The following is a 22228-nucleotide window of genomic DNA, read 5'->3' as shown; positions in this document are numbered from 1 at the left end:
TCCGCCGGAGATCCGCGTACCACGGACACCTTGGCCAATCTGGGGTGATGAGAATCACCAATCCTCGGTGCAGGCGAATCCGAAGTAGTACTCACCCTATAAAGGGCCAAGGAAGGAACACATACAGGAAGCCCGAGGGCCAAGGTTGAGCCAGGGCATCCAACCCCACCGAGCGAGGATCTCTCCTTCTGCTGAAAAAGCGAGGGACTTTGGCGTTTACGCTTGACGCCATGAGGTCCAAGCCTCGAGTCCCCCATTTGGCACAAATCTGAAGAAAAGCTTGTTCTGCCAGTTCCCATTCTGCCGCATCGATTTGATGTCTGCTGAGGATATTGGCTTGTACATTGCTCTGACCGGCTATGTGAGCCGCAGACAACAGGTCTAGGTGGCGCTCGGCCCAGTCGTAGATCTGAGATGCCTCCGCAGCCAGGACCCTGCACTGAGTGCCGCCCTGACGATTGATGTAGACCACTGCTGTCGTGTTGTCCGACAGAACTCAGACAGAAAGACCCTTCAGCGTCCTGTGGAAGGCCAGAGGAGCCTGGAATATCGCTCTCAGTTCCAAGCGATTGATGGACCATCCCGCTTCCGCAGTGGACCACAGGCCCTGAGCATAGCGTCCCCGGCAATAAGCTCCCCAGCCTGAAAGGCTGGCATCCATTATCACCAGACACCAAAAAGGAAGAGCCAGTGGCATCCCCTGCCACAGCATGCTGTCGGAAAGCCACCAATCCATACTGCGCTGGGCCGCAGGAAGCCACCTTAGTCTGCGTTGGTATTCCTGGGAAATCGGAGACCATTGCTGAAGCAGAGCAAGCTGCAGTGGCCTCATGTAAGCTCTCGCCCAGGGAACCACCTCTATGGTGGCTGTCATCGAGCCCAGAAGCTGAACAAAGTCCCAAGTTCGAGGGCGAGACATCCGCAGGAGCAGGCAAATACTCGAGAGACTGAGAGGGGGGTCAGGTGACTTTTGGGCATATTGACTACTCAGCCCAGAGTCTGAAGAACTGTAACAACTCTGGCTGTGGCAAGTCGGCTTTCGTCTGCCGAATCAGCTCTGATGAGCCAGTCATCGAGGTAAGGGTGAACTCTGATACCCTCTCGCCTGAGAAAGGCAGCCACCACTACCATCACCTTGGAAAAAGTCCAAGGGGCAGTTGTCAGGCCGAAAGGCAAGGCGCGAAACTGGAAATGTTGGCTCAATACTGCAAACCGGAGAAACCGCTGATGTGGCGGCCAGATGGGAATATGCAAATATGCTTCCTTGAGGTCCAGAGACGTGAGAAACTCTCCTGGCTATACCGCCGCAATGACGGAGCGCAGGGTTTCCATGCAGAAGTGTCGCACTCCTAAGGCCTCGTTGACTCTGCGTAAGTCGAGGATAGGTCTGGACGACCCACCTTTTCGAGGCACCACAAAATAGATGGAGTAGCGACCGCAGCTGCGTTCTGCGGGAGGAACCGGAAACACCGCTCCGAGCTTCAGCAACACCTGCAAGGTCTCGTTTACCACCGTCCGCTTGACGGCAGTGTCGCATCAGGACTCCAAAAACGCATCTCTCACCGGGGCAGCGAATTCTAGTCAGTAACCTTCTCTGATCAGGTCCAGGATCCACTGATCCGAAGTAATCTTGGTCCACTTCTCGAGAGAGAGAGAGAGACGACCCCCTACTGTGGGAACCGACGAGTGGACCAGTGCCCCATCATTGTGGAGGGCGCCCCTGAATTCCTGGATGTTGCTGGGACGCCGCAGCGCGTTTGTCTGAACGAAAGGAGTTCCTCTGCTGGAAACGGGTACGTTAACCAAACCCCACAGAGCGCCCCGGGCAATACCTGCGAGCTTCGCAAAAACGTGGCCTGGAAGAGGAGGGACAAGAAGGACTTTTGGAAGAAGGCCTTGGCCTATCCTCAGGCAATCGGTAGGACTTAGAGTCCCCTAGGTCCTTAACAATCTTCTCCAAATCCTCCCCAAATAAAAGGCGGCCCCTAAAGGTTACCTCACCAGCCTTTGTTTAGAGGTCACGTCAGCCGCCCAATGCCGGAGCCAAAGAAGGTGGCGGGCAGCAACCACCACCAACATCTGCTTAGCCGAAGCTCTAACCAGGTCATAAAGGGCATCAGCCAAAAAAGACAGGGCAGACTCCATATGCGGGCTGACCTCAGCGAGGGAACCTGCTCCATCGGCGGGCTGCTCAACCGCCTGCTGCAACCAGGATGTCACGGTTGTGCCTATGTTTTATGCTCTCCTTCATCTCGCCATCTGGTGGCCAGACCTGGTGGCTGCATGGGACTATCTGTTTACTGTCACCCGTTCCAGATTTCTGCCCAGTCTGGTCCGGATCTTCCGGGTTGCCAGAGTTGCTTTTCTAGTTTGGACCTGAACAGCATCCATAGTGGGCTGGTGATTGTTGGCAGCTGAACTGCAGGTGCTGATGGGCTTATTAGCTTGCTTTGCCTTGGTATCAATGGTCTTCCATGAGTTCCTGTTGGTTTGTTCGTGTTCCTGCTCTGAAAGTTTCTTGTGTGTTTGACCCTGCCTGTTCCTGGAAATCTCTTGATTTCTGCCTGCCTAAAGACTCTGGTTAGTTTATGGATTACCCTTGTTTGCCGCCTGCCTAGAGACTTTGCCTGGACCTGACTTCTGTTATCGTTTGCTGCCTACTATTAAAGTCTCTTCTAGTTATATCCTGTGGTTCCTGCCTGTTGTGTTCAGCCTTGCTTTTTGCTTGGGTGATTTTGCCTGTCACTGCCGGTCCTCGGCAGTGGCCCAAGGGCTCACAACCCAGTTCCAGCTTTGAGAACGTGACACAGGAAAGGCAGGCCCGAGCTGCATAGGAACTGCAAATAGCCGCCCCTAAGGAAAGGCCCTAGATTTCAAAGGACTGCTTCAGAGCGGATTCCAGCCGCCGGTCCTGCATATCTTTCAAAGCGACCCCTCCCTCCACCGGGAGAGTAGTCTTTTTAATCACAGCCATGACTAATGCATCCACTTAGGCATCTCAAAGAGGGCCAACTGACTTTCACTCAGAGGGTAAAGGTGACACATAGCCCTGGCCACCTTCAAGGGACCATCAGGGTCAGACCACTGAGCTGAAATAAGCTCTTGGATGGAAGCATGCATGGGAAAAGCACGAGAGGATTTGCGGACAAACAAGCAGGCTGGAAATTGGATGTCCCATTGTGTCCAGTGAGTCTCCCGCTTGCTACCAGTGCTTCTTCAAAATGGCTGCCAAGACTTCAAGCGGCAGCCTCGCAAGACTTCCAGAAGTCGTGAGGTCACTGCTTGAAGTGTTGGCAGCCATTTTGAAGCAGCGCTGGCAGCGAGCGGACAGCAGCATTGCCGGGCAGGAAAGAATGGGCTCCTTTCCTGCCCTGAAGAGGCCTCTAGACCACCAGGACATGACACAGGTAAGGTAGGGGAGGGGAGAGGATATGGAATGTGGGTAGAGGGTGAGGGGGGATGCTGGAAAAAGATTTGTTGGGGAGGAAAATATATAGAAGGGGATGGCTTTCTTTTGGGGGGGGGGGTCAAGTCAAGGTGACTGTGGAATGGGGGTGGGGAGGAGCATGACAGAGGGAGTGGTGGGGGGGAAGGGGCATGGCTATTAGTGTCCTCTTTGTCAGGGCAAATATGGTGACCCTATGTCTTGCTGATGAAGGAAGGTTCAAGTTTGGGGTAAAAATCTGATATTGATAATATCCATATTTTTACCTAGGTTTTCTTGTGTTCACTGAATTTTATAAAATCACAAGAAAATGAACTTGCTATAAGAAAACTGAAAACAAGGCAAGAATCCTTTCCCAGGCATACCTCCTCCACCAGTGTTGCTGTTCTGTTTGCCGCCCTGTCTGTCATTCTGGTTGTCCAAGGCATCAGATAAATCAAAGTCCTTAGGACCTTTAAATAATAAAAACAACGGGGGTAATATTCAGCCATCAGCGTAACTTAGTCCCAGATATTCAGTGCTAGGTCACGTCTGGGCATGGCCCTGAATATCGGGAGCTAAATACGGTAGGGTTGACTGCCGAAGCTTATGCGGGCCCTGGCTTAATATCAGCCAGGACCTTATTTAAAAAAAAATGTAGCATTTCCCTTTGATCCCCCCTCCCACCCCCCAGATGAGGTGCATAGACCCCTGCCAGGGGGGCCAGAACAAATTTTTTTTTTTTTTTTTTTTGGGGGGGGGCTTTTTTCATATTTCTCTAAGTATCTGGCTGCTCAATGGATTCATTATATTCCGCTTGGAGCATGAGAACTTGTTAGCCGTCCCTCCCCCTTCATGTACAGATTTGAATGTAACTGCCATACAGCCTTCTTTTATTTTTGATCAGGTTTTCTGGAGCTCTATTCCTTGTTATCTACGGAAAGAATCCACTGTATCTTTTTAACAACATCCCGCAGAAACAAAACAGTGGGCCAACACCTTTCAGTCTGTGCCACACCAAGGACGACACTCTGGCCAAATAGGGCGCACCGCAAATTAAGCAAACAAACAAAAGAAAACCACAATAAAATAAATAAATTGGAAACAAAATGAAACAAAACAAAAATGTTTCCCATGTGCACCCTAACTAAACACCCATTGACCCAAAGAAATTCCTTTGAATATTGCCCCTTCATGATCCCCTGTGAAAGCTAACACCTCTGTCAGTATTTGTTCACGAAACTGGTGCCAATGGAAACCAAAGAACCAATCGTAGATAAAAGACTCTGTTTACCTGGCTTGTTTTGGGGTACAGGTTTATTGGTCTTTGGGCTCTTGGTAGTTGTCACATCTAAAAGGTTCCATATGCTTTGATCTAAGGAAATAAGAAAAACCCCTCTATGAGCAAGACTGCAATAAAAAAAATGTCTTCCCTCAATTTACCTGGGGTGGGGGGAGAGACAGAAAGTATAATACTACTACTACTACTTAACATTTCTAGAGCGCTACTAGGGTTACGCAGCGCTGTACAATTTAACAAAGAGAGACAGTCCCTGCTCAAAGAGCTTACAATCTAATAGACAAGTGAACGGTCGGTCCGATAGGGGCAGTCAAATTGGGGCAGTCTGGAGTCACTGAACGGTAAGGGTTAGGTGCCGAACGCAGCATTGGTAGGTTGATACTGAATATCAACTGGAGGCTACGGAGAACAGAGATATTAACAAATAAGGAACAGCTGGTTCGCTCAGTCGGTTCATTTATCACATTTAAAATTTCAAAAATATTCTGAAATCAAAAAGCTCTATTTATGTATTATCTTTAACTTTTCCAACAAATACCATCAGCACATAGAAACTGTGAACATAGTAATACAACTATCAGAATCCCACCTTGACATCAATCTCCCACCCTCAATTTCCTTCCCTGCCTAACCTCTACCCCACTCTCTCTCACTCCCCTCTCTCTCCCACTTCCTGCTATTAGGTCCCCAAATTAGTCCACTCCTCTGCTGCCTTACAAAATCTTTAATGCCTGATATTGTCAGTTTCTCCATCCATGCTATAAGCTCTAAAGTGTTGGAGCTTCCACGTGTTTCCAATGACCTCCAATCATACTTGTCACAGCCATTATACCTCATTTTATTAGTCTTTTCTTGCTCTCTCTCAGTCTGTGTGGTAACAGTCCCCCCAAAATAAATTTTTGGTTCCACCCACACTACTTCCCTTCATAATTTATGAATTTTCCTGCCCACGTAGTTCTAAAACTTCACTATTTTACCACACCCACCATATGTACCAGAAAGTCTTTTCCTGGTAAACTGTGTCCAGCAGTGGCTCATGGCATCAGGAAATCTGAATGGGGTAAGGTACCATCATTAGCAGGGATGGGCAACCTTTATACACAGAGGGCCACATGAATGTCAGTACTATCCCCAGTCAGTTGCAAAATTACAGAATACCAGATGTGGAAATGAACAGAGCTCCAGAGACCTTCTGTGATAAATAAATGAGTAAAAATTTAACTAAAAACAATGGAAACAAACTGCTAGAGTGCCTATGTTGAAAATATTTGCAAAACACAGTATTTAAAAATCACCCAAACTCTGGTTAATGATGTTTTCTATGTATACTTCCCATGGTCTTGCAGGCCGCAAGTTGCTTACCCCTGATCTCTAAAGTACTTTGTAGGCATTTCCCTTTCTAGTAAGACGCTTACTGGCCATTTGCCTGCTACTTCATAAATCCTCTTCCATTCTTCTTGGGAGTAAGATTTGGGGAAAATTTCCCCCCCCCCCAAATCTTACTCCCAAGCTACCATATATCTAAACTGTTTTAAAACTATCTCCCCTGGGGGTCACGTGATGCAGTGAGCGGCAGAAGACGTGCTCTACTCTAGCTGCTCAAAGCCTCGTTCAAAAAGCAATTTAACTGGCGATCCCCGCCCTTGAAAATCTCCCCAACTGCGCAAAACAGCTTTCTTAATATATGGACAAGTATATTACGAGATCTTTGATGGCTCAAACGGCGAAAAGTGGAAAGAAAAAGGAAGACAAAACAAGAGCTGTCGAATCCAACATGGTGCCGGTTTCGCCGGCACATTCTCCTCCCAGCCAGAATAGAGAGACGCTCATACCGGAGCTTACGGAGGCGGTTGTGCGGGCATTAGCCCCACAATTTGATCAGTTATCGACACAAATAGCAGGCATAACGGCGGTGACCTCGGAACTCTCGCGGCGCACGGGTGAGTTGGAAGCCCGGGTGGCAGAGGTGGAGGAGGGGCACCAGGAAAGCTCGGGTGAACTAGAGCGATTGTCCCGCCTGATACAAGATTATACAGAGAGAATCGAGGACTTGGAGAATAGATCTAGAAGAGACAACATCCGCTTTGTGGGCTTTGCGGAATCCTTATCAGAAGCTAATTTAAAAACTACTCTTGAAACTTGGTTGCAAGCGAACTTTCCCGAAGCAGGAGAGGGGAGGCAAATACGTCTTGAGCGGGCCCACCGCGTGGGACCTAGACCAGCAAGAGAACAACGCCCTAGGGTGATCATAGCAAAGTTTCACGACTACTCACAAAAAGCGGCCGTTTTACGGGCATATAAAGGATGCAGAGACTCCACTAAGTATGATGGCACAGTCATCCGTGTTTTCCAGGATTACTCGGCGGCCTTGTCAATGCAGCGGCGGGCGTTTTCGGCAGTTTGCACGAGTCTGGTGGAGAAGAAACACAGATTTATGTTACAATACCCAGCGACTTTAAAAATCATGGATAACGGTGTCTGGAAAGCCTTTAATAAACCAGAAGTAGCCGTGGAATGGCTGAATAAGCAAGCAGCAGGGCCAGCAGACTGATTAAAACAGCTTTACGGAGAGATCATCATGAAAGGCTGGAGGTGATTAAAACACCTGTTGGATTACAATTATCGAGATTGACAGGTTGGCTGTTTGGAATTTTGTTGATCACTTGGTTTGTGGGTTCGTGTGGCCCAGTTGTTAAGGAAAATGGACGCAAGATGTAAAACTGGCGGCACCCAGATGCTGGAGAGCCAATCCTAAGACTGGAACGATGATAAGTGAACTAGAGTCATTTGGCTCGCAAGTGCTCTAAGCTTTATAAGAGATGTATAACCCGGTTGTTTGGGGGTTTGGAGAGGGTGGAGGGAAGTTCAGAAATTTGTTGAAATTATTAAAAATGACGGAGAACGAGGCTTTGCTGGCACCTATTGACCCCTCACCGGACGCGGCTAATTTAGGTTGCGTCTGGTGAAGTAGGCCCAGGTGCGACTAAATGGGGAATAGAGTAGGGAAGAGGGTAGGTCTAAGGGGGGAGGGTAGGGATGAAATGGGAGAGCAGGGTAGAATTGAGATAAGATTTGCATGGCGGGGGGGGGGGGGGGGGGGGGGGGGAAGGGAGAGACACAAAACCAGATACTGTTTATGTTGGATTGTGGAGTCCTGTCGAATGGAGCAAATGTTATCTTTACAGCAAGGACCTGGAAAAGTACAAAGCTTGGGTGGAACCTGCTGCAATGCTGGGGTGGATAGGAATGGAAAGTTACTGGGAAAGGACTATAGGCCACCTCTGTTATACAAACTAGGCTGCTGGGTGGGGGCTGGGCACCCGGGAGCTCTAAGAGTATGGAAATTGTCTGATTTATGTTACCAAGTTTACTTAAAGGATGGCTAGGCCACCAACCCCCCGATTGATTTCATGGAATGTATCGGGTATCTCCTCCCCAATAAAACGCACAAAGATTTTGACAGCGTTGCAGCGCCACAAAGCTGGAATAGCATGCCTTCAGGAAACTAAATTAACGGACGTTGAGCACCAAAAGCTTAGACAACGTTGGGTGGGTGAATGTTATTTTGCGTCTTCGGGCAGCAAAAAAGGAGGGGTGGCAATTTTAATTCATAAAAATATGCAATGCACATCAAAGTTAATTTGTAAAGATAGAGAGGGCAGATATATACTTTTACAGCTAAACATAATGGGACAAGAAGTTTTCCTACTTAATGTTTATGGCCCAAATGTATATGACCATTCCTTTTTCCAACACCTGGTTCGGCTAGGAATCCAATATGGACACACCCCATGGATAGTGGCAGGAGACTTTAACCAAGTCATGGATGGGCTCCAAGACCGCTCTGGACCGCAGGCAAGCTCAATGTTTGGGAGGGGTAAAGGATTGGGGTATTTGAGTACCGCTTTAGACCTTATAGACCCATGGAGGTTAACCCACCCTACATCTAAAGACTATACACATTTATCCAGAGCACATAGCTCATGGTTGAGAATAGACTATATATTGCTATCCTCAGTCTTGTTTCCTCAAGTACCACGTGCAGAGATAGGAGTAATGGAAATCTCAGATCATGCAATGATTTGGATTGAACTGGAAGTGGGAGCAACTAGTTTACGCCATCAAGTTTGGAGGTTTCCCGGATATCTGGCAGAGGACGCAGACTTCCAGGATTACTTGAAACAAAGATGGTCTTATTTCCTTGATACGAATGGGGGCCATGCGGGGGAAGCTAGATTGTTCTGGGAGACCTCCAAAGCAGTGATTCGTGGGGATATAATCGCTTATATGTGTGCTCGTTCAAAGAGATTGGCAAAGGGAGTGAAACAATTAGAAGTAGCGTATCAAGCAGCGAAACGGGCACACATAGCACACCCCTCGAAAGAGTCCAAGGAAGTTATGCTGGCCTCTCTGGCAGCCCTTAACACAATGATCCATGAGAGAACAAAGAAACAATTTTTTTATAGATCTTTCTCTTTCCACAAACATGGTAATAAATCTGGGAAATTGTTGGCCCGCCTTAATAAGACCTGGGGAGGAAATAGGTTTATACCAACACTTCGAGATGCAGAGGGTAGACAAATAAATAACCCAGAGGAAGTAGTGAGATTATTGGAACAATATTATGCAAACCTATACAAAGTCCCGGAGGCACCACTCGGCCCATCCATAACAGATTACTTGGCAGACTCTGGAATGCCACGTCTGAACCCTGAAGTGCTAGAGCAATTAAATATGCCTATAAGGGCCAAGGAGCTGCAAAGAGTAGTGAAATCATTAAAACGTGGGTCGGCCCCGGGTCCGGATGGATTTGGTGCTGAGTACTATCAATTGCTTTTCCCACAAGTGGGTGGCCCGCTTCTTGATTTTTTTGAGGAGTCCATTGAATGTGGGGGATTTAGGCGAGAGTCTAATGAAGCCTTGATAACCCTAATTCCAAAAGAGGGCAAACCACCAGAAAATCCAGGTTCATATAGACCTATATCTCTTATAAATGTTGATTTAAAGATCTTAGCGAAGATCATCTCGGAACGTTTATCCCCTTTAATACCAAAATTAGTGGGAGAAGGTCAAGTGGGGTTTGTGCGGGGTAGACACCCTTGTCACAATGTCAGGAAGGCCTGTTTAGCCATTGCACAGAGTCTTACCAAGAACGAACCTTTGCTGCTAGTTAGCTTAGATGCCGAAAAGGCTTTTGACAAGGTAAAATGGGATTACCTTTTTTCTGTCCTCGATTATATTGGCATCCGAGGGTGGATATTTAATGCTATTGTAACGCTATACACTAATCCAAAAGCGTCATTATTGATTAATGGTATGAAATCAAACCCCTTTACAATAGCATGTGGCACGAGACAGGGTTGCCCACTCTCACCACTCTTATTTTTGTTATACCTTGAACCATTGTTATGCACTATTCAAAGGGACCCAGATGTACAGGGGATTAAATTACACTCGCAGGAGCTCAAAACTTTAGCTTTTGCAGATGATATATTAGTAACTATAACAAAACCCCAATCCTCTCTCCTGTATTTATTTGGAATTCTGGAGGAGTTTGGCTTCTACTCGGGCCTTGCCCTGAATAGGAGTAAGTCTATGGCTCTGCCAGTCCAGACACGGATACGTTCGACCTGGGAGGGGGCATTTCCATTAACATGGGCAGAGGATAAATTGAAATATCTTGGCATATGGCTGACAGCCGATCTGAACACCCTTTATAGCCAAAACATAGAACCCCTTAAACTGAAAACTAGACAGACTTTGCAAACATGGACGACTTTACCCCTATCCTTGATGGGGCGGATAGCCCTCTATAACATGATTCTGGTCCCAAAATGGGTTTATGTATTGCAAGTGCTGCCTTTGTTTCTTAAACATAAGGACGATCAGATGTTGACGAGGGTAATGACCAAATATTTATGGCAGGGGAAGAAGCAAAGGTTGCCAGTCTCTAAATTATATCTCTCTAGAGCTAAGGGGGGATTGGGACTCTTAAATCTAAAGTTATTCTCTGTGGCAAGTAATATGCGCCACCTCTCTGATTGGTTTCGTGGCACTAGTTTCTTTTCGTGTACTAGTATAGAGACCATGGTGTTTTCCCCCCGACATTTCAGTGCATGGCTGCATGCTACGCCAGGGGCAGTAAATACACCCCGGTATTTCACATCAGTGGTGTCTCCATTAAGACAAACCTGGCGTTGGCTGGGCCGTAAATTTGTTTTTTCTACAACTTGCACTCCACTATTGCCGATAAGAGGCAACAACCACTTCCCCCCGGGGAGCTCGGCTAAACTTTTCTTAGAATGGGAAACACGGGGGATTAGCTACATACATCACTTATACTCAGAAGAGGGTATTTTAAAAACTACTGAAGAATTAGACAGAGAATTTGGTATACTTAGAAAAGATTTTTTTGCCTCCTTCCAACTAAGACATTATTTACGATCTATTCCACCCGCACATTTGAGTCCCCAAATATGGAGTCGACTGATGTCTCTTTTAGCTTTGGATGCTCAAGGGTCTGTCCCCTTAAAATATTACCATTCGGAACTACGTGAGCAATTAGGTGAGATTGATTACGAACAATTGGCAATGCAATGGAATAAAGACCTACCAGTGAATGTTAAATCTGATCACTTGAGGGCATGCTTTCTGGACTTATCCAAAATCTCTGAAAGCGTGGCGCTGCAAGAAACGGCCTATAAATTCCTGTCTCGAATGTTTTTTTCTCCACATAGAGCATGGAGGGCGCATGTGGGTCAGGAAGATAGATGTAAGAAGTGTGGTCACTCTCCAGCTGGGCTAGGCCACATGTTCTGGGCTTGCCCCCGAATAGCCAGATTTTGGACGCAAGTGTGTTGTCATGTGTCGGAAATGTGGAGGGTTACATGGCGGAAAAAGCCTCAGCTACTATTCCATAAATTTCACTTGGTACAAACACCACCTATAGGGTTGCGCCCGTTTCTTAAAAAAACGGTTTTACTGGGTAAGAAGGTTATCTTGCAATTATGGATAACACCAGACTCACCAACCCTGTCTCAATGGCGAGTGATAATGATTTTTTTGTGCTCTTTGGAACGTAGAGCGGTGGGCGACCTGGCCTCACCCAGAGGAGAGTCTTTTTGCCAAACATGGGCCCCCTTTTGGGACTCATTAACAGAGGTGGCTAGAAGTAGGATTTTGAATTCTTAAAGGTTGAATGGAGGTGTTTGCCCTAACGTGGTAGCAGAGGGAAATGATGTAAGAGAAAAAGTAAAAATTAATGAGGTGCTTGCCTAGAATCCTCGAAGCCCTAGATACTAAGAATTTTAAAAGGAAATGACCCCTGGAAGATAACCGACATGGCCTGATTTAGAAGCACTGACAGGTTTTGTAAATCAGACATAAGTTTTGTGTGTGATAGCTCCATAAGAGGCTAAGCTGGATAGTAACTCTTTGCCTCCGTATCCATAATTGCTCTTTAGAGATGGGAGGGACGGGAGGGAGGGGAGGGGGGAAGATGGGGGGGAAAGGGAGATTCAAAGTAAAGAGGAAACTGGCGAAACTATTGGAGGCTATCAATTGTATGTTTTGTAGTTAATATTCTTAAAATGTATTTTGAGTATAGCCCTACAGACTGTACTATTTTGTCCTTTAATAAACACATTTAAACATAAAACTATCTCCCCTTAGATAATCATACAAAAAGTAATTGCTCTTTCATCCTTTTTATTGCACCCCTCAGGTTTTCAACTTTTTCTACCCCTTCTCTACCCACTGTATCCTCTGCTCCTCTCCTCCATGTCTGCACATATCCCTGCACTTGAGGAAATGCCAGAAAATACCCCCCCCCCCCCCACACACACACCTTCAACCCATATTCCTCTTATAGCTCTTGGACTGAAATAAAACCCTCTACCCCACCATTTAGTTGAAGCTATACAGCCCTTATTGTGCCTACCTTTCAAATGTCCCTCTGTACCTGCCTCCCCCCCCCCCCCCCCCCCCACAAATAAACCCCACTTCTTTTTTGACCAGGGCCAACTTGAATACTTTATTCCTAAAACATTTTAGCTGAATAATCTCTCACCAAACCTTCAACAAGTGTCAGTCATATGGATTTTGTATTGCCCTTATCCATTTCCCCATCCCCCTCCTGAGGTCCATTGCAAATATCTACATGGACAAATTTCCACACCCCCCTCCTAATGCCTAATCCAACATATGTTTCAATTGGGTGGCCAGATAATATCATCTAATCCTCACCCCTTTCTTCTTTCAAAATAATACCTCCTGTGTACCCTTGGTCTTTTAGGCACCCAAATAAATTGGCTAATGCCTTTCTGCAATTTAATCAGTGACCCTTTGGGGATTTCAACTTGTAAGGCCCGAAACAAAATATAGAAGCCTGGCCGAAGCATTCTTTTTTTACTACAGTTATTCTCCCCCACCAGGAGAGAGAACTTGCATGCATCGCACCTATTATGTTTCCATAATTGTTTCCATAAAGTTTTCCCAATTTGAATCCACAAATACTTGACCCCGACCTTCACCTATTCAAAGGGAACTGCAGCAGAAGTTGCTCCATCTTTGCGTTGTATAGGGATATGTTTCGCACCTCTGTTTTATCTCTATTCACCTTGAAACTTGCCACTCCCTCGAAGTCCCATAATTCAGTAATTATTTCCGGTAATGACAATAAAAAGTGAGCCACATATAAAATGAGATAGTCCACAATCGGGGCTAACTTGAGATCCTTTCATTTCAAAATGTTGGATTTTGTTGATCTGGTTTACTATTTCTATTGGTTTGCAGTTCCCAAACTTGTATCCAAGGGCTCTGTGAGGACTCTTATGGAAAATGCATTCCGAGGTCAGTACTGAAAACAATTTATACGATTCACCACATAAATAACGTGGGCTGAAAAGATGGAGTTGCCCACCACGTGCTTTTGGCTGGATATCACATTTAGGAGAAGGGCCGGGAGGCATTCCAGGAGGAAGGACCAAAGGTTATCCAGACATCACTGAAATTCAGTGTTATCTGGTAACGCCATTTAAAATTAACGCCTGGGCACTCAGCAGACTTATTTAAATGGATAAGTCACCTGAAAATTCACTTAATTTGAAGAGCAGATCTTCCCCCACTGAGAGGCCAGTGCAGAAAGCTGCAGGTAGAGCAGTATATTCGGGACCCTTTTACTAAGCTGCATTAAGTGCTACCATGCACAATGGCGTACTATGGGACGCGCTGAGGCATCCTGCTGTAACAGCCAATTCAGCGTACATTAACCGCATGTTAAAATATTTTTAATTTTTTCTTGGAGGGGGTGTGTCTGTGGGCAGAAAATAAATGTTCCTGTGTTAATCAGTTTGCTAACTGATTAGCACAGGAATAGTGTGTGAGCCCTTACCACCTATAAAATGGATGGCAATAAGCGCTCACACACACTTTTTCTTTTAATGGCCTCAAACCAATGGCAACGTAAGTGCATTTTTACAGCTGCGGTACAAATGGCCTTCATGCAGAGGAAAAACCCATGCATGGGCGTGCTAAGACCACTTTATACTGCAGCTTAGTAAAAGGGTCCCCAAGTATATGCAAATTTTATGCATGCAAATCGGAGTGGGGGAGGAGCCTGCCACACACAGGCACATTAAGGTTTTGTGGTAAATGTGGCTTTATAGATGCATGTTGGAACAAAAATGAAAAAGTGTCAGTGCACATCAAAACCTATTCTTCTGCACATGAATATCAGCCTTGCAAAAAAATTTTGTGCAGCTGATATTTCTGCAAGGAATAGGCGCTGATATGTGTTGATACTTTTGCTTTTGTTCCGATACGCACACAAGCTCTGTTATGTCCTTTCAATCTTTTAAACTTACAGACATTTCTTCTCGTTATACAAGACAAAACGCAGTTAAATCTTAAGAAATGGCATTAAATCTTCTCTGCTAACTCTTCTATAGTCCCTGGGAACTGGTGAAAATTTTCCTTGCGTTGTCCATGCGGCAAAAGCCACCGTTTCCTTCTGTGCATTGCCCGGAATACTTAATGGACTCATTATCATACATTCTAGCGCAACGTATGGCCATGTCTTCTGCACAACTGTTACGTCTGTGCTCTCCTCGGCCCCTGATGGCCAGAACCGGTGGCTGCTGTGGACTATCACCTGTTCCAGACTTCAGCCCAGTCCGGTCCTGATCTTCCAGGCTGCCAGACTTGTCTGTCTTGTTTGACCCTGCACAGCTCCCGTGGTGCCTGGTGATTGCTGCAGCTGAGCCTCAGCTGCTGCTGGGCTTATTAGCCATTTGGAAACTCTCTGCCTCTGCCTTTGCATCATCTAAGGTCCCTGGTATGTTGGTGCTTTGTGCTCTTCTACCTAGTCCGGTTTCTTGCCTGATTCTGCTGTTTGCCCTGACCCGGCTTGTTTCCTGGTTTTCTCTACTGCCTGCCCTGACCTGGCTAGTATCCTGGTTTTCTCTTCTGTCTGCTGCCTGCCCCGACCCGGCTTGTACTTTGGTTTATTCTACTGTTCAGTGTCTAACTCTAGGTTGTCTGTGTTTCTGTTTCAGTGGCTGCCTGGCAGCTTTTAGTCCTGTCTTTGTCTGTCACTATTTGTTCCCTTTGTCAGTGGCTGCTTGCAGCTTTCAGTCCTGTCCTTTCGCTTTCCTTTCCCTGCCTTGCTGCCCATGTTTATTCCTTTTCCCTCTGACCCTGAGTCCCTGTGCTGCCTAGCTGTTATCCAGTCCTGCCCTGTCCTATAAGTCCTGCCGGCCGCCAGCAGCCAGGGGCTCAACTGCTGGTGAAAGGTGGCCATGTGCAGGTGAAGCCTAACTGGTTATCAGAGTTCTGCCTTGCCTCCGGTGTGGGGTAGTTTTGCCTGCCGCTGCCGCTCCTCGGCAGTGGCCCAAGGGCTCACAACCCAGTTTCCTGCTGTGAAAGCGTGACATTAACACTGGTGCTCAATCTCTCTCTGCATTAACATACACGCACAGCCCAAGGTAACCGAGTGGCTAGACTTTCTGTATCGGCCCCTAAATATCAGCCCCAAGATTTATTTACATAAAATGAAAGTAATGCAAGGAATTTTATATATCATGCATACATAGTGCTGATATCCTGAAGACGCAACCACTAGGGTAGAGGAAAGACCACTACGTTTCTAGCATTAATTCAAAACATCTGGGTTGGAAGTTCTTGTTTTTCCTATAAAGCCTCACGGTTCACCACTAAACAGTGGAATAAGATAAAATATCAGTGAGCACCGTTAGGCCAAATCACCAGCTCCAGTGCAGATCAGAACAGTCTTGTATTAGTTGTGCAGAGTAAAATTGAAATGAATTAAATAAAATAACATGAGAATCAGCGGGAGTTTCACCTGTTTTCTTTGCAGGGGATTTAGTAGTTGTCCGAGGACGTTTCGTAGTAGTTTTACTTGGAGTGTCAAAATAGTCGTCCAAATTAAAGTCATCTGCACAAATGCAAGCAAGACAGAAACATACCATTACCTCAACTGTCAAAGGCAAAGTTCAATCCTGTCCAGAAATGTAAAATTAAACTGAAAACACATGGGTCAATATTTAAACGCTGCAATCAGGGTTTGTTTTAAATCCCAGGGGTTGTGTTTTAAAACGCTCCATGTATATTCAGCAGCACTATCCACAGAACCAGCAGTGTTGCCAGAGAATGTGGTAAAGACGGTTAGCTTAGCGGAGTTTAAAAAAGGTTTGGACGGCTTCCTAAAGGAAAAGTCCATAGACCGTTATTAAATGGACTTGGGGAAAAAATCCACTATTTCTGGGCCGCATTGCTGATCTGCAAGGGCAGGCTTCTACATGGAATGTTGCTAATGGAGGAGTAGGCTAGTGGTTAGTGCAGTGGACTTTGATCCTGGGGAACTGAGTTCGATTCCCACTGCAGCTCCTTGTGACTCTGGGCAAGTCGCTTAACCCTCCATTGCCCTTGGTACAAAATAAGTACCTGAATATATTTATTTTATTTATTTATTTGTTACTTATATCCCACATTTTCCCACTCATGCAGGCGCAATGTGGCTTACAGAGAATTAAATAAGAGTACAAACTTAAAAGCTTAGGCAAGCATAAAAGAAGCAAATAGGAGGGGAGAAACTAACAGCGTGAACTAGGCAGGGTAAGGGACAAGGGATGCATCAATATGTAAACCGCTTTGAATATAGTTGCAAAAACCTCAGAAAGGCGGTATATCAAGTCCCATTTCCAATATTCCAATTTCCAATTAGTATCAATAATTGCCCATTAAGTAAATCAGCGCTGATAATTGCCACTTAATTAAATTGCATACGCAATTTCAGTTGCTATATAGAATCCGAAGGCTAATAAATGCACATTTAACACACACATGCAAATACAATTAAAAAATGCAAGCAGACTGTTCCACCAAGAGGACGCCCTCATGCAAACACTGCTCCAGATGTGCCAGAACATTTTTTAACATTACAGGTAGGCACTCCTTTCTGTGCATCACATGGAATGCCAATACTACTACTACTACTTATCATTTCTATAGCGCTACAAGGCATACGCAGTGCTGTACATCATACATAAAAAGACAGTCCCTGCTTAAAGAGCTCACAATCTAAGTAGGACAAACAGACAGAACAACTAAGGGAATTAAAGAGGGGATAAAAGGGGTACAGGGCAAGTGAGTAGTGGTTAGGAGTCAAAAGCAGCGTTAAAGAGGTGGGCTTTTAGCCTGGATTTGAAAACGGCCAAGGACGGAGCTAGACGTACAAGGTCGGGAAGTCCATTCCAGGCGTGAGGTGCAGCAAGATAAAAGGAACGGAGTCTGGAATTAGCAGTAGAGGAGGAGAAGAGGACAGACAAGAAAGATTTATCCACAGAACGGAGTACCCGAGGGGGGGGCGTAGGGAGAGACAAGAGTGGAGAGGTACTTGGGAGCGGTACAGTGAATGCATTTATAGGTCAGTAAGAGAAGTTTGAATTGAATGCAGAAACGGATAGGGAGCCAGTGAAGTGACTTGAGGAGAGGGCTAATGTGAGCAAAGCGACTCTGGCAGAAATGAGTCGCGCAGCAGAGTTTTGGACTGATTGAAGAGGAGAGACATGGCTAATAGGGAGGCCGGTGAGAAGCAGGTTGCAATAATCTAGGCGAGAGGTGATAAGAGCTAATGAGCTCATTGTAATGCATTTGCATAGGATTATCCGTAGCTGCTACCATGAATGGTAAAAGCGACGCAGAACCCCTTTGTGCATTAGACGCTGAAAAACGTGTGCGCTACACTGACTACACCCAAACAATGTCCAGCTAAAGGTGTTCTGACTTGTTGCAGGGTGGTGGATTTTTATACTGTTTTTCAATAGTGGATCTATGTTTGTTCATAAAGTTTTTTGTTGCAGTGACATCACCTCGCAGGGAACGTTCTACCCTTGCCCGGAGCCAATATAATCACCACTGAAGTGGAATTTATATGCAGCTGGCGATTTCAGGTTGGACAGACGGCCCCTAACCCAAGTCCCTGAAGAAAGTTTCTTCCTGAAACCCGTGGTGTCGGGCGCTCTTTGTAGCAGGGGACTGCGGTGTGATCTCTGTTTCCTTAAAGTTATGGGCGTCATTAAAAGCTTGATTGACACTAGGCTCACAATATAAGTACTTTTTCATTGGAGTCAATGCCCAGAAAAAGGATCTAGGTGTCATTATTGATGATACGATGAAATCCTCTGCTCAGTGTGAAGCGGCATCTACGAAAACAAATAGAATGTCAGGAATTATTAGGAAAGGAATGAAAAACAAAAATGAGAATGTTATGCCTTTGTATTAGCTCCATGGTGCGACCACACCTCAAATACTGTGTGCAGTTCTGGTCACCACTTCTCAAAAAAGATAAAGGAAATGGGGATAATGTCCCTAGGAGGAAAGGCTAAAGCGGCTAGTGCTGTTCAGCTTGGAGAAGAGATGGCTGAGGGGAGATATGATAGAGGCCTATAAAATAATGAGTGGAATGGAATGGGTGGACATGAATCACTTGTTTTCTCCTTCCAAAAATACTAGAACTAGGCGGCACACAATGAAGCTATTAAATAGTAAATTTGAAACAAATTGGAGAAAACATTTCTTCATTCAATGTGTAATTAAAGTCCTGAATACTCTGCCAGAAAATGTGGAAAAAGCAGTTAGCTTAGAAGGATTTTAAAAAGGTTTGGATAATTTTGTAAAGTAAAAGTCCATACGAAAATCCACTGCTTATTTCTAGGATAAGCAGCATAAAATCTGTTTTACTGTTTTGGGATCTTGCCAGGTACTTCTGACCTGGATTGACCACTATTGGAAACAGTGGGCTTGCTGGACCTTCGGTTTGTCCCAGTATGGCAATGCTTATGTAATGTTATTCACTCAGAGTAAGGTAAGGTGAGTTGTGGAGTGCCTCAAGGATCAGTACTGGGGCCTGGTACTGTTCAATATATTTGAGTGACATTGCCGAAGGATTCAAAGGAGGTAACGTTTGCCTTTTTGTGGATGATACCAAGGTTTGTGAGGGAGTGGAAAACACGAAAAGGGATCTGCAAAAATTAGAAGAAAGGTCTAATGTTTGTCAGTTAACAAACATTTAATGCAAAGAAGCACAGAGTAATGCGTTTGGGGAGTAGAAATCCAAGGGAGCCGTACGTCCTAGACGGTGAGCAGTTGATATGCACAGACAGAAAGAGGGACCTTGGGGTGACTGTGTCAAAGAATCTGAAGGTGATGAAACAGTGAGACAAGGTGGTAGCCATAGCCAGAAGGATGTTAGGCTGCTTAGAGAGGGGCATAACCAGCAGAAGAAAGAGTTTTTGATGACCCTGTACAAGTCATTGGTGTTTTGTGGAGTACGGTGTTCAGTTTTGGAGGCCAAATCTTGCTAAGTATGTAAAACGACTTTTGATGCAGTCCAGAGCAAGGCGACAAAAATGGTATGGGGTTTGCACCAAAAGATGAATGAGAAGAGACTGGAAGACCTAGAGGAAAGAAGAGACAGAGGAGATATGATATAGAAGTTTAAATACTTGAAAGGTATTAATACAGAAACAAATCTTTTCCGGAGAAAGGGAAATGGTAAAACTAGAACTTAGGAGTGATATCAGGGAATTCTTTTTCACGGAGAGGGTGGTCGATGACTGGAATGCCCTCGAGAGAGAGGTGGTAGACAAAAAAAATAGTGATGGAATTCAAAAAGGTATGGAATGAACACAGAGAGGGGCATAATCGAACGGGGACAACCATCTCTAAGGACGTCCCGGCGAAGGGGCGGGGAAACCGCTATTATCGAAATAAGATGGGCGTTCATCTTTTGTTTCGATACTACGGTCGGGGATGCCCAAATCTCAACATTTAGGTCGACCTTAGAGATGGTCGTCCCCGGTTTTCGGCGATAATGGAAACTGAGGATGCCCATCTCAAAAACGGCCAAATCCAAGGCATTTGGTCGTGGGAAGAGCAAACATTCATAGTGCACTGGTCCCCCTGACATGCCAGGACACCAACCGGGCACCCTAGGGGGCACTGCAGTGGACTTCACAAATTGCTCCCAGGTGCATAGCTCCCTTACATTCGGTGCTGAACCCCCCAAACCTCCCCCAAAACCCACTCCCCACAACTGTACACCACTACCATAGCCCTAAGGGGTGAAGGGGGCACCTACATGTGGGTACAGTTGGTTTTGAAGGGCTCACGTTTACAAACACAAGTGTAACAGGTAGGGGGGGATGGTCCTGCGTCCGCCTGCTTGAACTGCACTGCACACACTAAAACTGCTCCAGGGACCTGCATACTGCTGTCATGGAGAAAGGAGGCTAGGGCTTTTCAGCTTGGAGAAGAGACGGCTGAGGGGAGACGTGATAGAGGTATATAAAATAATGAGTGGAGTGGAACAGGTGGATGTGAAGCGTCTGTTCACGCTTTCCAAAAATACTAGGACTAGGGGGCATGCGATGAAACTACAGTGTAGTAAATTTAAAACAAATCGGAGAAAATTTTTCTTCGGACACCCAATGCGTAATTAAACTCTGGAATTCGTTGCCGGAGAACGTGGTGAAGGCGGTTAGCTTGGCAGAGTTTAAAAAGGGGTTAGACGGTTTCCTAAAGGACAAGTCCATAAACCGCTACTAAATGGACTTGGGAAAAATCCACAATTCCGGGAATAACATGTATAGAATGTTTGTATGTTTGGGAAGCTTGCCAGGTGCCCTAGGCCTGGATTGGCCACTGTCGTGGACAGGATGCTGGGCTCGATGGACCCTTGGTCTTTTCCCAGTGTGGCATTACTTATGTACTTATGGAGCTGGGTATCACATTTGAGGCTGGCATAGAGGCTGGCAAAAAAATTTAAAAAAAATTTTTTTTAGGGTGGGAGGGGGATGGTGACCACTGGCAGAGTAAGGGGAGATCATCCCAATTCCCTCCGGTGGTCATCTGGTCAGTTCGGGCACCTTTTCACAGCTTGGTCGTGAAAAAAAATGGACCAAGTAAAGTCGGCCAAGTGCTCGGCAGGGATGCCCTTCTTTTTTCCATTATCGGCCGAGGACGCCCATTTCTTAAGCACGCCCCAGTCCCGCCTTTGCTATGCCTCAGACACGCCCCCGTAAACTTTGGTCATCCCCGCGACGGACTGCAGTTGAGGCCTTCCAAAATCGGCTTTCGATTATGCCGATTTGGGCGACCCTGAGAGAAGGACGCCCATCTCCCGATTTGTGTCGGAAGATGGGCGTCCTTCTCTTTCGAAAATGCACCTGAGAGGATCTCAAATTAGAAAATGGATGGTATTGAAAAACATAAGAAAACAAATAGGTGCATCTGTGTAGGTGTGTCAAGTGATGCTTAGATGGCAACTCCGGCTGTGAAGAAGTAAGGCCGGAGCTGGGCAGACTGTATGGTCTTTATCCTGTATATGGCAATTCGGTTTAGGATGGGCTGGAAATGGCTTGGACAGCAACTTCAGTAGTTGGATCACGAGGACAGTGCTGGGCAGACTTTTACAGGCTGTCTCCCGCAAATGACAAAATGGATTTGGATAGGCTAGAGTGGGCTTCGACTGAAACTCCAGTAGTTGGAATGTAAGGACAGTGCCAGGCGGATTTCTACAGTCTATGTCCCAGAAATGCCAAAAGACCAGGATAAAGTATTTTATATCACATTTATTGTTGGTTTAATCATGAATCGATAATAAGTGTGACTGTTGGGCAGGCTGGATGGACTGTTCAGGTCTTTATTTGCCATCATCTACTACGTATGAAACGGGCCTTTTTTTACTAGTTTCATAATAAATTGTAACTTTGATGTATTTTTACATCGTTCTAACTTGCTTTGATTCTTCTTTGGGAAAAGTAAGAGAAACAGAAAATCAGCTTCCCTTCCAGGGATATGTTCAAGTAATAATTCGCAAATAACCTCACCTGATCCAGAGGATGGTTTTCTAGGTGGTTTGGGATCAGCTGAAAAGTAGATGAAAAACATTTCAAAACAGAATGAACTTCACAGTCTTCTGGGTT

General features: G+C 45.8%; 1 protein-coding gene across 4 annotated transcripts in view; it reads right to left on the bottom strand.

Moving 5' to 3' along the window:
• The window catches only part of CD99L2 (CD99 molecule like 2), a 134295-nt gene that overhangs the window by 34967 nt on the left and 77100 nt on the right, over nt 1–22228 (bottom strand). For 3 of the 4 annotated variants that reach the window (XM_030210624.1, XM_030210625.1, XM_030210627.1), the window contains 4 exons: nt 22133–22171; nt 16084–16176; nt 4719–4799; nt 3811–3897 (listed from right to left, as the gene is read on the bottom strand). In XM_030210624.1, the coding sequence (XP_030066484.1) occupies nt 3811–3897; nt 4719–4799; nt 16084–16176; nt 22133–22171 (300 nt within the window). The remainder of the gene's footprint in view (nt 1–3810; nt 3898–4718; nt 4800–16083; nt 16177–22132; nt 22172–22228) is intronic. The other variant, XM_030210626.1, reaches the window with a different exon arrangement.

The sequence above is a fragment of the Microcaecilia unicolor genome, chromosome 7 (genome assembly GCF_901765095.1).
Source record: "Microcaecilia unicolor chromosome 7, aMicUni1.1, whole genome shotgun sequence".
Lineage (NCBI taxonomy): Eukaryota > Metazoa > Chordata > Amphibia > Gymnophiona > Siphonopidae > Microcaecilia > Microcaecilia unicolor.
Note: the sequence above shows the minus strand (reverse complement) of the source record. Positions and strands in the feature narration are given on the sequence as shown.